The 12,135-nt window shown below is 45.2% G+C and overlaps 1 protein-coding gene across 4 annotated transcripts in view; it reads left to right on the forward strand.

The window, feature by feature from the left end:
* Positions 1–396: 396 nt before the first annotated feature.
* Positions 397–12,135, forward strand: part of ARID3B (AT-rich interaction domain 3B) — a 57,647-nt gene continuing 45,908 nt past the window's right edge. For 3 of the 4 annotated variants that reach the window (XR_008992672.1, XR_008992673.1, XM_057488974.1), the window contains exons 1-2: positions 397–529; positions 3,071–3,702. Coding sequence is in view for 2 of the 4 variants with exons in the window: in XM_057488974.1 (XP_057344957.1) it covers positions 3,148–3,702 (555 nt within the window). In the remaining 2 variants the exon portion in view is untranslated. The remainder of the gene's footprint in view (positions 530–3,070; positions 3,703–12,135) is intronic. The other variant, XM_036907675.2, reaches the window with a different exon arrangement.

Consider the following 12,135-nt stretch of genomic DNA (forward strand, 5'->3'; position numbering starts at 1 on the left):
GGAACACTGGTCTGAAGAGAAGTAGGGGACAGTACCGAAGAAGAAAATTCTGACACTCCTTCTCCTTTATTTACCTTCCTCCCAACCTATCGCCCACGCCGCACCAACCTCCGCAAGCAGAGAACACTCCGAAAGGACTGTATTCACACTGGCTATTTTCAACTCCCCGCGGAGGGCCTCACTCCGGAACCCCTCCTTGTCTGCGCTTTCCCATTGGCGGAAGCTTCCGCCAGCTTCAACCTGCTTCCACCCACGACTCAGTTGGGCGGGGCCGTCCCTAGAAGTCACTTCCGCCTGACCCCGCCCCGCCTCCCCTTTTGGCCGATTCCGGCGCCAGACTCCGCCCCATTCGCTTTAGCCCCGCCTCGCCCCGCCCAGGCCCCGCGACCGGCCCCGCGGCGCCGCTTCCGGTGCGGGCCCCGCCCCGGCTGTGGCCCCCTGGCTGCGGAGAAGTCCGAGAGGCAGCTGCGGCGCCGGGGCGTCGGCGGCCGCGTCTCCCATCGCCTGCGGAATCGGAGCGCGCACACAGGTAAGCCGCGCGGGGCCCTGCTCCCTCAGCCGCAGCGGGAGCGGTGCCTGTGGCAGGTGGAGAGGACGGAAGGGTAGGAGGGGAGGCAGGTGTGTAAGGGGAGACGGGAAGGCGCGGGCCGGCGGGGCGCGGGGGCCGCGGAGGAAAAGTGAGAGGGCCGGGAGGAGCCCGGAGGCGCCCTGTGCCCATTAGGGGGGTTTGAGATAAAGGAATGGGAAGAGTAAGGGGCCCCTGGGAACTGAGAGGGCAAGGATAGGTGGCGTTGGGGCGATCGGAAGGGAGCTAGCGGATTGGCTGGGGTGGCTTGGTGGAGGGTGGTTTGGGCTGGTTTGGGGTGGGGGGCGGTATAAAGAGTCGGGGAGCGGGTGCTGGAGTAGCCAGGGAGGGAGGTATGGGGCTTGAAGGGCCTGGGACCGGAGGGATCCAGCCGCGAAGGTAGAGAGAGGAATGGTGTCGAGGCCGGGTTCAAAGCTGCGAGTGGTCCGTTGCGCCGGGCTTGGTGGTCCGGGAACTTTAGGGGAAATGGGGGAGGGGGCTGTGTGAAGGGATGAAGTGGCTTAGATTATGACACACAAGTTTTCTAAATGTAGGCAGGTGGTGTTTGGACCAACTGGCTGCCTAGGTACGGGGGAAGATGGGCTCTTTGGGGGAGGGTGTGTGTATTGAGTTGTAGAACTGAGTCATCTCAATCTTACTAAAGAGGCTGTGCGACACCTCCCCCTCTGCTGGGGACGGCATATAGAGGAGATGGTGCCACAAGACAAGCAGCAGTTATTGAATGACTGGCAGGACTTGGCTGAAAAATTATACCTCTTGTGATTGACTGACTGTAAGGAATATAAGGAAAATTTAAATGACCACCGACTTATTTGCTTTATACTTCTAATTTTCTTTGACACAGATTATTTTTATTTTAAATGAACACTTTTGCCAACTGGGTTTAATGTGGGTTTAAATCTTTTCATGCTTTTTATACTATAAAAAGGGCTAAAGAAGAATGCAAGTATTGCAGCAGGCATAGCTCACACTCTCTAAAGTGCCGAGAGAGGAAGTAAAGGCAGTAAGAGGCAAGTAGGTATTTGAATCTTTCACAGAATACAGAAGGCCAAAGCAGTGCCTCCAAGATAAACAGAACATGAGAATGTCTCTACTTTTTTGCCTATCTTTGAAAATGTACCTTCTTTCTCTAACTCGTTAAAAAGTTTATAAATCCAAGCAGTTTTTATTGCTAGGTATGTGATTACTTCCCCATGAATTTTTGAAGATGCTAGACATTTAGTTTTCAAATCTTTCTACCCAATACTGAAACAGTGGAGCAATGCAAGTATCAAGCCCCAACCTGAGCAATGCAGCTTCTTTCATGTGATGACAACATTTTACCGCCATGTTGCAAGTCCTGTTCGTTTAAAATTTGCCCATGCATAGTGATCCATTCAGTTACAGAGACTTGCTGAGGAACATAACTCAAGTGAGGGTTGTTGGGGGTGGGGACCTGGGGAGGAACAAGGGAAGAGGGGAGCGTAGAGGGGGAGAGGGTGTGAAAGGGGTGTGTGTTTGGAGACTGATTGCTAAGAATGCTGATAAACCTGCCCCTAGAATACTTTGTCCTGAAAGCCTTTTCTTTTTGTGTTTGTCATAGCATATCATAGTAGAAGTGAATCAGAAAGAAAGGGGATGTGAAGAGATTTACTTGGCTATTTATAAAAAAGAAGCATTAATTTGTTTAGACAATATTGGTACCTGTTTCAAATTAATTAACTTTAAAATCTAAAGATACACCCCCCTCATGTGTTTTTGAGTGAGGATTGCAATTTGAAACTCTTGGCTCCTTGTGTGTTTCTTCCTTTCATGTTGCTGAAATTGGATTCTTTTTGAGGCTGTAATGTCCAGTTAGCATGGCCCAGCCTGCTTAAAAAGCAGGCTGGCAGTTTGATCTGGGAAATTTTTGAACTGGGAAGTTTGAACCTAAAAGCAGCTTGCTAGGTTCCATTTTTCTATTAGAGAAATTGTTGTCTACCTGATAGCTCTGTGTGTAGCTTAGATGGTAATTTCTTTTCTCTTCTGATGGGCCTGGGAACATAAACAATATTCTCTCTTTCGTAGGCAGGCACTTCTTCCCTTTATTATTGTGGTTTTCATGCTCACAACCTTTGTACAGTGCAAACCCAGTTGCCTTTTCAGCAATAAACAGATTAATGTTTGATAACGTTGAGGGAGAGTGATCGGAACACAGATGTTTGCAGACTATATATCACCTGAATTTACTTCTTTTTAAACCCACAGTAGTCCACCATTGCTGAGATTCGTTCTGTATTTCCCCTCTTAAATCTTGTTCTTCCTCTTCACACCCGCCCCTACCTCCCACCCTCCCCAAACTCCCACCACTCACTCATCTTAAAACTGAGGTTTAGGAACTTATATTTAGTGTTCAGAACTCATGCCCTTTACTGGAGAAAAGAAATTCTGTATACTTTTTTATACCCGTTTTACATAGTTCCCCCACCCCTTTTTTCTCCTTTGTGGTTTCTATTAATCACTAAGGTTTAGACCTAGTGTGCCTGTTGGGCCGTGCTCAGGTTCGGAGCCATGCCAGTCAGTGGGTGAAGCTTGAGGCAGTGATGGAGCCACTGCAGCAGAAGCAGCCACAGCCGCCGCCGCCGCCGCTGCCGCCGCCGCACCTGGCCCCTCTGCCGATGGATGCCAGAGAGAAGCAAGGCCAGCAGATGAGAGACTCCCAGCTCTTGTATGCCCAGAAGCTGGCCACACAGCAAACTCTCCTTTCTGCCACACCTGGGAGGCCTTCTGGCAGCCCTTCCCTGGGTCCCTTGGCCAGAGTCCCACCAGCCGCAGCAGTGGCCCGGGCTTTTGAACGGAGCAACGTGAACTCAGAGCCTGAGGAAGAGGAAGGAGGCTTGGAAGATGAGGACGGGGATAATGACGTTGCAGAGGTGTCTGAGAAAGATGCCCAGGCTGCTTCACAATATTTTCATGTGCAGAAAGTGGTTCGCCAAGACCCTAGAGCAGCACCTGTGTCTGGTCTACTTCCAGCACCAGGGCTCCCACCGCATGGACAGCAAGCGAAAGAGGACCATACCAAAGATGCTTCCAAGGCCCCACCTTCTGTCTCCGCGGCCGGGCAGCCGAGCTGGAATCTGGATGAGCAGCTCAAGCAGGTCAGTCTTTCAGGTGTGGGGGGGTCCTTTGTTCTTCCTAAGAGCGAGCCAGAGAAGGGTATGGACTGCCAGGGCCAGGGTCTGCGCCAGTGTTTGCCTTCTCGCCCGACTTCAGTAACCAGCAGCCAGACATGAGTAGACTTGGAATGTTTTTCTTATATTTGTTTTCTTGATTAGAGCAGTGAAATGGGTAAGTTACTCCTAATGTAGATTGTTCCGAGTTTGATGTGAAAGAATGTCAGTACAACCTCTTTTTTTTTAAAGCAAGTACGAGGTTCCAACAATGTTATGGGAATATCTAAATATGAGGTGTGTGACTTGCCTAAAACGGTTTCTTTGCTCCAGGCTAACTCAGAATCATGCTACTTAAGGATAGTTTTGTATTGCAGCTAAACATAGCTTTTGAGACATGCTTACATTGTATGTATTTTCCAACAGAGCCTTATAGATAGGATTTAATTCCACCCTTGCATTAGCCCCTTTGAAATAGGAAAGGGTAGACCTCAAAATTCCCATTTTAGCCAATGCAAACTCAAGTGATTTCATATACGGCCAAACATCAGAATCATCTACGGAGATTTAAAAAAATACAGATGTCAGGGTCCCAATGAATTATCCCGGTGGGGGGTGGGAGGGGAGGAGTCCTATGGAATCTGTGTTCTCAGTCAAGCCCTTGACTTTCTCTTCTTTTTCTGACTGCATGCAGTTTTTCCTCACCCGAAGAATGGGAGTGATGATGATAACAGGTTAAATGACTTGTTGGTACTTAGGTGGGGAGTGCATGGTAAAATAAAGCTGGTAATATCTGGGTACTCCGTGTAAGCACATAGTCTTCATGTGGTCCAGTTTGCTGTTTAGAAATCAATTGTGAAGAGCTGTGGATTTTCACCTGGCAACTGAGAAGTCATGTAAGAAAGGGCCTTTAGAACTTGAGAAATCAGCATCTTTGTATAAAGGAGCCCTATGCAGTTGATCTGAGTTTCACATTAGCGGTGTTTGTAGTAGATTCCAGAGCCAGCAAAGTGGGCTTCAAACCCCATCCTTTCCATTTATCACTCTTGTGATTTTTCAGTGGGGCTCTTAATCTTTCTGAGACTGTCTTCTCATCTGTGACATAAAAGTAATGAAGCATACCTCCCAAAATCATGAAGATCAGCTGAGCTAGCATGAGGTGGGTAATCATGCTCTGGTTGCTCTTCTGTGCAAACGGTGCCGTGCTCTGCTGCGTCCACACAGATAGGCCCTGAAGCAGGGAGCATGCTGAGGTGCACAGTGGTTTTCCCTCAGGTCATCGGGGAGGTAGTGGCAGAGCTAGAACTAGGATCCGAGAATCCCAGCTTCCACAACAGCAGCAGCCTGGCCGCCAGCCTAAACCCGCCTCCCGGCTGATAGCTTTGGTTTAGCAAAACATCTGTGAGCTGCCGGCAGCCCCCGCGCTGCCTTGTGGTTGGCAGAGTTCCATGCTGGCCGCTGAGTCAGCTCATAGCGGGATCCCGCCCTGACAGCACTGGGAAAGTTCAGGCCCGAGGCGGCTGGGCTGCCCCTGCCTTGGCAGCCGGCCAGCCTCTGTGTGTGTGCGGTCGTTCCTAGAAAGTGCAGCCGCGTGTGAGGAACAAGTGGAGCTCCAGAGCCTGTCAGTCTTCAGGAAGTTCAGCAGGTGTTGAGGTCAAGCCATTAGAGCCTTGAAAATAAAAGACTCGAGTACTGGCGTGTGCATGCACACACATGTGCATGGTGGCAGGGTCCCGGAGCCCCTTTCTGGACGCCACAGCCGCGTGGCTGCATGGCTCAGTGCTCAGGGTGCTGGCTGTTGGCTTCTGAAACCCTTTGAGTTCTTTTTAAGTTTCTGAGGCACACTCACTAATTATAGACTGCTTGGCAGAGCATCTGCCAAAGTGTTTTATAAATGCTGATGTAGCTGAGGCCTAATCTTGTGTCCTAAATTTACCTTCCCCTTGGATTTGGAGATCAGGAACTAGGTCAGAGGGTCACTGGGTAACAGTGACTTAAAACCTTGGATATGCATCTCCTTTTCCTTTTGAATTTAATTTTACAAATCTAATCCTGCTTTTAAAGGAATAAATATTGTGCTTGGGGATTAAAAAACCTTGTTTTAAAGTTGTGCTTTGGAAGGGGAGCAGAAAAAGTAATATCCTTAGGGAGAGTCTAGAGAAGCCATTGCAAGCCATAAGACTAGCTTTTTTATTGTTCAATCTTTTGTTTCTTATTCAGTTAACTTATGGAGAGCAGAAATAGAGTATCCCTTGCTCCAGCAACAATCACAAAGACCTTTAGAGTCGACACAAAGTGATCTTAATGTGCTCTAGTGTCCTTTTGCTCCTTACACAGCAAACTTACAGAGGCACCTTTGGGCCAGGCCTGTGCCCAATGGACTAAGGCATGCTTCTCCTTTAAGGAGCTCACTATCTAGCCGAGGCAATGTGGAAACCTCAATGGTGTTTGGATCTTGGGTTGCAATGATTTTACTCCGTACTGGGTCAGCTGCACCCCAACTGCCCAGATGGAGCTATGCTGCAAATATTTCAGAACAAGATTTTGTTCCAGGCATTCAGACACTAAGTTAAAAAAAAGTTAATTTTGTCTACAGCGTAGTTAGCATAGCTTGGTAAACCAACAGGAATACTCAGAAGTATTCTGCAAGATTTTGAGGCGAGTGGGGTGGTAGGCATCTGCCAACTGAAAAGCAAAGTTTGAAAAGTTTAAGGGCTCCACCAATTATCTTTTGTTTCTGAAATCCCTTTCTTAGAACATGTGATGTCATAATAAAATGTCATGGATTCTCTTTGAGGAAATTCTGAAAAAATAATTGCTTCTTCAGGCCTGCATTGTTAGAGTGCAGTATTCTCTGACTCCAGAGTGATAGGAAGACGGATAATGCCATTGAGACAAGCATTCTGAAGCCCGTCAGATATCGATAGGCAGAGTAAATAATTGTAAAACAAGCCAAAAGACAAAAGAACTGAGTGTCCCTTCTCTCAAGGGAGATCAGTGGAGCCTTGTCGCATGCAACCAACTGGAGGGTGGTGCTGGCCTGTTAGGGGTGGCCTTCTGTCCTCCTGGCTTTGTCTCTTGAGCCCAATAGTAAAGCCAGGTTTCCAGAAGGGTGTAGACTCCCTCCCATAAAATGGAAAGATGAGTGATGGCTCTGTTAGGTATGTGGAAGCCATAGTGTGTGTATCTGATTTACTACATACTTAGGTAGTCACTTTGGTTCCTGAACATGGGATGGAGGAAAGATGACTGACTGCTTGGTCTCCAGAATCTATTACCACTACTACTACTCCAGAATCAAGAGTCCCTCTTAGAAGGCAAATAGTGACTCTGTGGCATCTTACTACACTGATGGACAGTGACTGCAATGGGGGGTGGGGAGGCACTCAATAATATGGGTGAATGCAGTAACCACATTGTTTTTCATGTGAAACCTTCACAAGAGTGTATATCAATAATACCTTAATAAAAAAAAAAGTCCCTCTCAGTGGTAAGATGTTGTCTCTTGGGCTAGACCTCCTACTTGGTACACTGTATGCTTTTGGAACTCTTTATAAACAGTGTTACAAACAACCTTTGTAAAGATAATGCAAAACTATTGCCTGAAAAGAAACAAGGTCATAGCTCTCCTTACATTCTTTTTAGGTCTGTCTTGCATGCCCTTAGCTTCTGTAATCCCAGTGGAATCCATCTAGATCTGTGCTGAGCTGGAGACAGTCTCCCCCTCCCCTAGGCCCCATCCTCGGTGATGTTTGGTAGTGTCAGGAAACATGTTTGGCTGTCATGACGGCAGGGGCGGGAGTGGCGGGGTGGATATGTGCTACTGGCTTGTAGTGCGTAGATAGAGGCCAGGAATGCTTTTAAACATTGTAACACACAGGACAGGCCCCCACAGCACAGAATTATCCGGCCCAAAATATTAGCAGTGTCGGGTGAGAAACCCTGCTTTAGATATGTAATTAGAAAGAGCACATATACTGTATTTTCATTAGACACTCCTGGATTCTGTTCCTTTGTGTTTGAACTGAGGAGTTTGGTAACCTTGAGTTTTCTTCACCTCTGCTTTCAGTATTAGTGTTGAGTTCATGTCTTTACCTGTAGTCATCTGGGTGAACATACTATCTGTCACTCAGGAGAAGATTGGGATCTAGAACTTTTGCTGTCGTATTTGAGCCAGTGGGTGCTCCAGCCCAGCATTCCATGATGTCTAAGATCTCTGGTGATTGGTGAGAGAGCTTGGTTGCTCTTCTAGACATTAACCCCAGAAGGTTGAGGCATAAATAGTCATCAAATTTGTTACTCAGTAACAGATTTAATTATTAAGTCTGCATTGGTTTGGGAGCCCAAAGATGGGGATTTCTCTAGTTCCTAGCTCTAATGCTTGCTTGCTCTAGTGGTAGGGATAGGTGTCCTACCTCTAAAACCGTGCATACATCTTGTCCCAGAGGGTTGTAATCCCCTCCCTTCCTCCTCAGGGTGTGAATTTCAAGATATTATCAAGGTGAAAGAAAAATAAATGAAACATCTTTGCAAAATTTATACCATCTACAAAGAAAGGTTAGGTTGGATTGTCATTACACCTAAATACTTTTTGAAGCTGTTAATTTTTCAGTATTTACTGCCTAGGTAAGCAAAATACTCCAAAAATCCTAGACACTACTGTAAAAGAACTCCTTTTCAAATTTTCTAGAACCATGACCAAACTCTAATATTCCTGAGTTCCCTGAAACAGTTCAGGATCATGTGAGTTGAAGCCATTGCACTTTTTGTGCTGCTGCTTTCCATACTAAAATAGGGATATGGGTACATTTCTTCTTTAGGTAGAAGTTAGCTTTATTTATATTAAATTCGAATAAATACTTAACTTGGGTCCTTATTCTTATTATCAGAGACTAATCCCTCACGTGTGTCCCGGATCTCATTCCCTCCTAATTTTCAGGGACTTGCTCCATCAGTAAACCCCCCATTTCCCTGATTCTTTGGCCTCATTCTCTTCTGACGCCTTTTCCACATTCACACATGTTCTACTATTTCCCAAATTTAAAAAAAAAAACTCCTTTAATCAGTAAATCTGCCCGATTCTATTGTTACAAGAAAATAAGCCACTTTTTAAGAACTTCCCCTTGACTGTACGTCTTCCAGCTTGTCTGTAGTCCTACCTGTCCCCCCACTTGCACAATAAAGCTTCTCAGAGGAATTGTTTTTCTTTTTTACCTCCACTTTGTCATCTACCCAACCTCAACTCACTTCATTCAGGTCTCAGTCTCCACTATGTCCCTGCAGTTGCTCTTGGTAAGGCCTTCCAGTGATGACCGCCAGTGATGGCCACCGTGTTGCTAAGCCCAGCCTGCCCTCCCCTCCTTGATTCTCAGTGGTAACCAGTACAGTGGGCCTCCTCTGCTTGAAACACTCTCTTCTTCCGCTTTCTGTAGCCTCTCCTTTGGCTTATTTGATCTCTTTTTCCTCTATCTGACCTCTAGAACTCCGGATTCCCCAGGGTGCAGTCTTAAACCTTGTCTTATATGCTCCCCCTTGGCAATTATTTTCCCCCTCTCATGGCTTTAAATACTGTCCACAAGCCTTTTGACTCCAGTGTATATTTTTGATCCCATGTTTCCATTCTGAGCTCAGTGGTTGTATTCCCAACTGCCTTCTTAACATTTCCACTTAGATGTTTTATTGGCACCTTAAGTTTAACATACATAAAACTGAAATTTTGATTTCCAGCCTCTTCTCCCACAGTTGTTTCCTCCTTTGTTTTCCCTCTCTGTACCTGTTTCTGTCCCCTTGGTCACTGATAGCAGAAATCTTGGAGTTGAGTATCTTTCACACTTCCTACTTCATCACTCCATCTGATGATTGGTGATGTCCGGTCCATCATCAAGTCTTAACCAATTCTCTTATCTAAGTAATCTAGAATCCTGCTACTTCTCTCCCTCTCCACCATCACCTACCTAATCTAAGTTATGTACCTACTGTAGCTGTCAGCAAGTTTCTGTGTCTTCCTTCCCTGATTATGTATACAGGAGCTAGCGTCCTCTTCTGAAAAAGGAATAAGGTAAGTCACTCCTTTAATGCCTTCCAAGTATGATGTTAGTTGTTCTGACTGTACATACCAAACTTTGCATAATCTTACCCATGCCTGCTTCTCCAGCCTAATTTTTGCCAGTCTCCTGACCTATCATTGTAGTGTTACCAGCCTGGTCTTTGCATATGCTACTCTTTCTGCCTAGAAAACTCCTCCATGTTGACTCTTACCCAGCCTTTGAGACTCAGTTTCAGCGTACTTCCTCGGAAGTGCTGACTTTACCTTTAGTGTAGAACAGGTTACATTTGTCATGGAGTATTACAGGCATACCTCAGAGTTAGGGTGGGTTCACCTCCAGACCACCACAATAAAGTGAGTATCGCAGTAAGCAAGTCAAATTAATTTTCTTGGTTTCCCAGTGCTTAAAAAGTTATGTTTACACCATGCTATAGTCTGTTAAGTGTGCAATAGTATTATATTAAAAAAAACGCAATGTACATACCTTCATTAAAAAATACTTTATTGCTAAAAATGTTAACCATTATCTGAGCTTTCAGAGAGCTATACTTATTCTTTTTGCTGGTGGAGGGTCTTGCCCCAGTGTTGATAGCTGATGGCTGATCGGGATGGTGGGTGCTGCAGGTTGGGGTGGCGGTGGCAATTTCTTAAAATAAAAAAGCAGTGAAGTTTGCCTCCTAATTTACTCTTCTTTTCATGAACAATTTCTCTGTAGCATGCTGTGCTGTTTAATAGCATTTTACCCACAAGAGAACTTATTTCAAATTTGGAGTCAGTCCTCTGAAACTCCCACTGCTTTATCAACTAAGTTCATGTAGTGTTCTAAATCCTTTGTTGTCATTTCAGCTATCTTCACAGCATCTTCACCAGGAGTAGATTCCATCACAAGGAACTACTTTCTCTGCTGTCTTTAAGAGGCAGCTCCTCATCTGTTCTAGTTTTATCATGAGATCGCAGCAGTTCAGTCCTATCTTCAGGCTCCACTTCTGCTTCTGGTTCTCTTGCTATTTTCACCACATTGAAGTTACTTCCTCCACTGAAGTCTTGAACCCCTCAAAATCATCAATGAGATAGAAATCAACTTTTTCCAAACTCCAGTTAATGTTAATATTTTGGCATCTTCCCATGAGTCATGAATGTTCTTAATGGCATCTCAAATGGTGAATTCTTTCTAGAAGGTTTCCAATCGACTTTGCCTGGATCCTCCAGAGGAATCACTGTCTATGGCAGCTATAGTCTCATGAAAATCTATTTCTTAGTAAGACTTGAAAGTTGAAATGACTCCTTGATCCATGGGCTGCACAATGTATGTTGCGTTAACAGGCATGGAAACAACATTAATCTCATTGTACATCTCCATGAGAGCTCTTGGGTGACCTGGTGCATTGTCAGTGAGCAATAATATTTTCAAAGGAATTTTTTTCTGAACAATTGGTCTCAACAGCGGGCTTAAAATATTCAATAAACCATTTTATAAACAGATAAATTGTCAGGCTTTGTTCCATTTATGGAGCATAGGCAGAGTTTTAGCTTAATTCTTAAGTGCCCGAGGATTTTTGGAATGGTAAATGACTATTGGCTACGACTTAAAGTCACCAGCTTCATTTGCTCCTAACAAGTTGAGTTAGTCTGTCCTTTGAAGACTTGAAGCCAGGCATGGACTTCTCCTCTCTAGTTATGAAAGTCCTAGATGGTATTTTCCAATAGAAAAAGAAAAAAGGCTGTGTCCTCTCCTTTGCAAATCTGTTATTTACATTGACATATCTATTGTTTGGTGTAGTCATCTTCATTAATTATCTTTGCTCAATCTTCTGGGAAACTTGCTGTAGCACCTACATCAGCATTTGATGCTTTGCTTTGCCATTTCATGTTACGGAGATGCCTTCTTTCTTTAAACCTCATGAACCAACCTTTGCTAGCTTCAAACTTTCTTCTGCAGCTTCCTCACCTCTCTCAGCCTTCTTAAAATTGAAGAGAGGTTAGGGCCTTGTTCTGGACTAGGCTGTGGCTTAAGGGAATGTTGTGGCTGGTTTGGTCTTTTATCCAGACCACTAAAACTTTCTCCATAGCAATAAGGCTGTTCCGCCTTACCATTCATGTGTTCACTGGAGGAGCACTTCCTTGGATTTTCTTTAAGAATTTTTCCCTTGTATTTACAACTTGACTGGCACAAGAGGCCTAGCTTTCAGCCTTTCTTGGCTTTTGGCATGCTCTCCTCCTAATTATTTCTACCTTTTAATTTATAGTGAGATGGGCAAGTCTTCCTTTCACTTGAACACTTAATGGTCATTGTGGGGTTATTAATTAGCCTAATTTCAATATTGCTGAATCTCAGGAATCGGGAGGCCTGAGGAGAGGGAGAGAGACATGGGAAT

Source organism: Manis pentadactyla, chromosome 11 (assembly GCF_030020395.1).
Source record: "Manis pentadactyla isolate mManPen7 chromosome 11, mManPen7.hap1, whole genome shotgun sequence".
Classification (NCBI taxonomy): Eukaryota; Metazoa; Chordata; class Mammalia; order Pholidota; family Manidae; genus Manis; species Manis pentadactyla.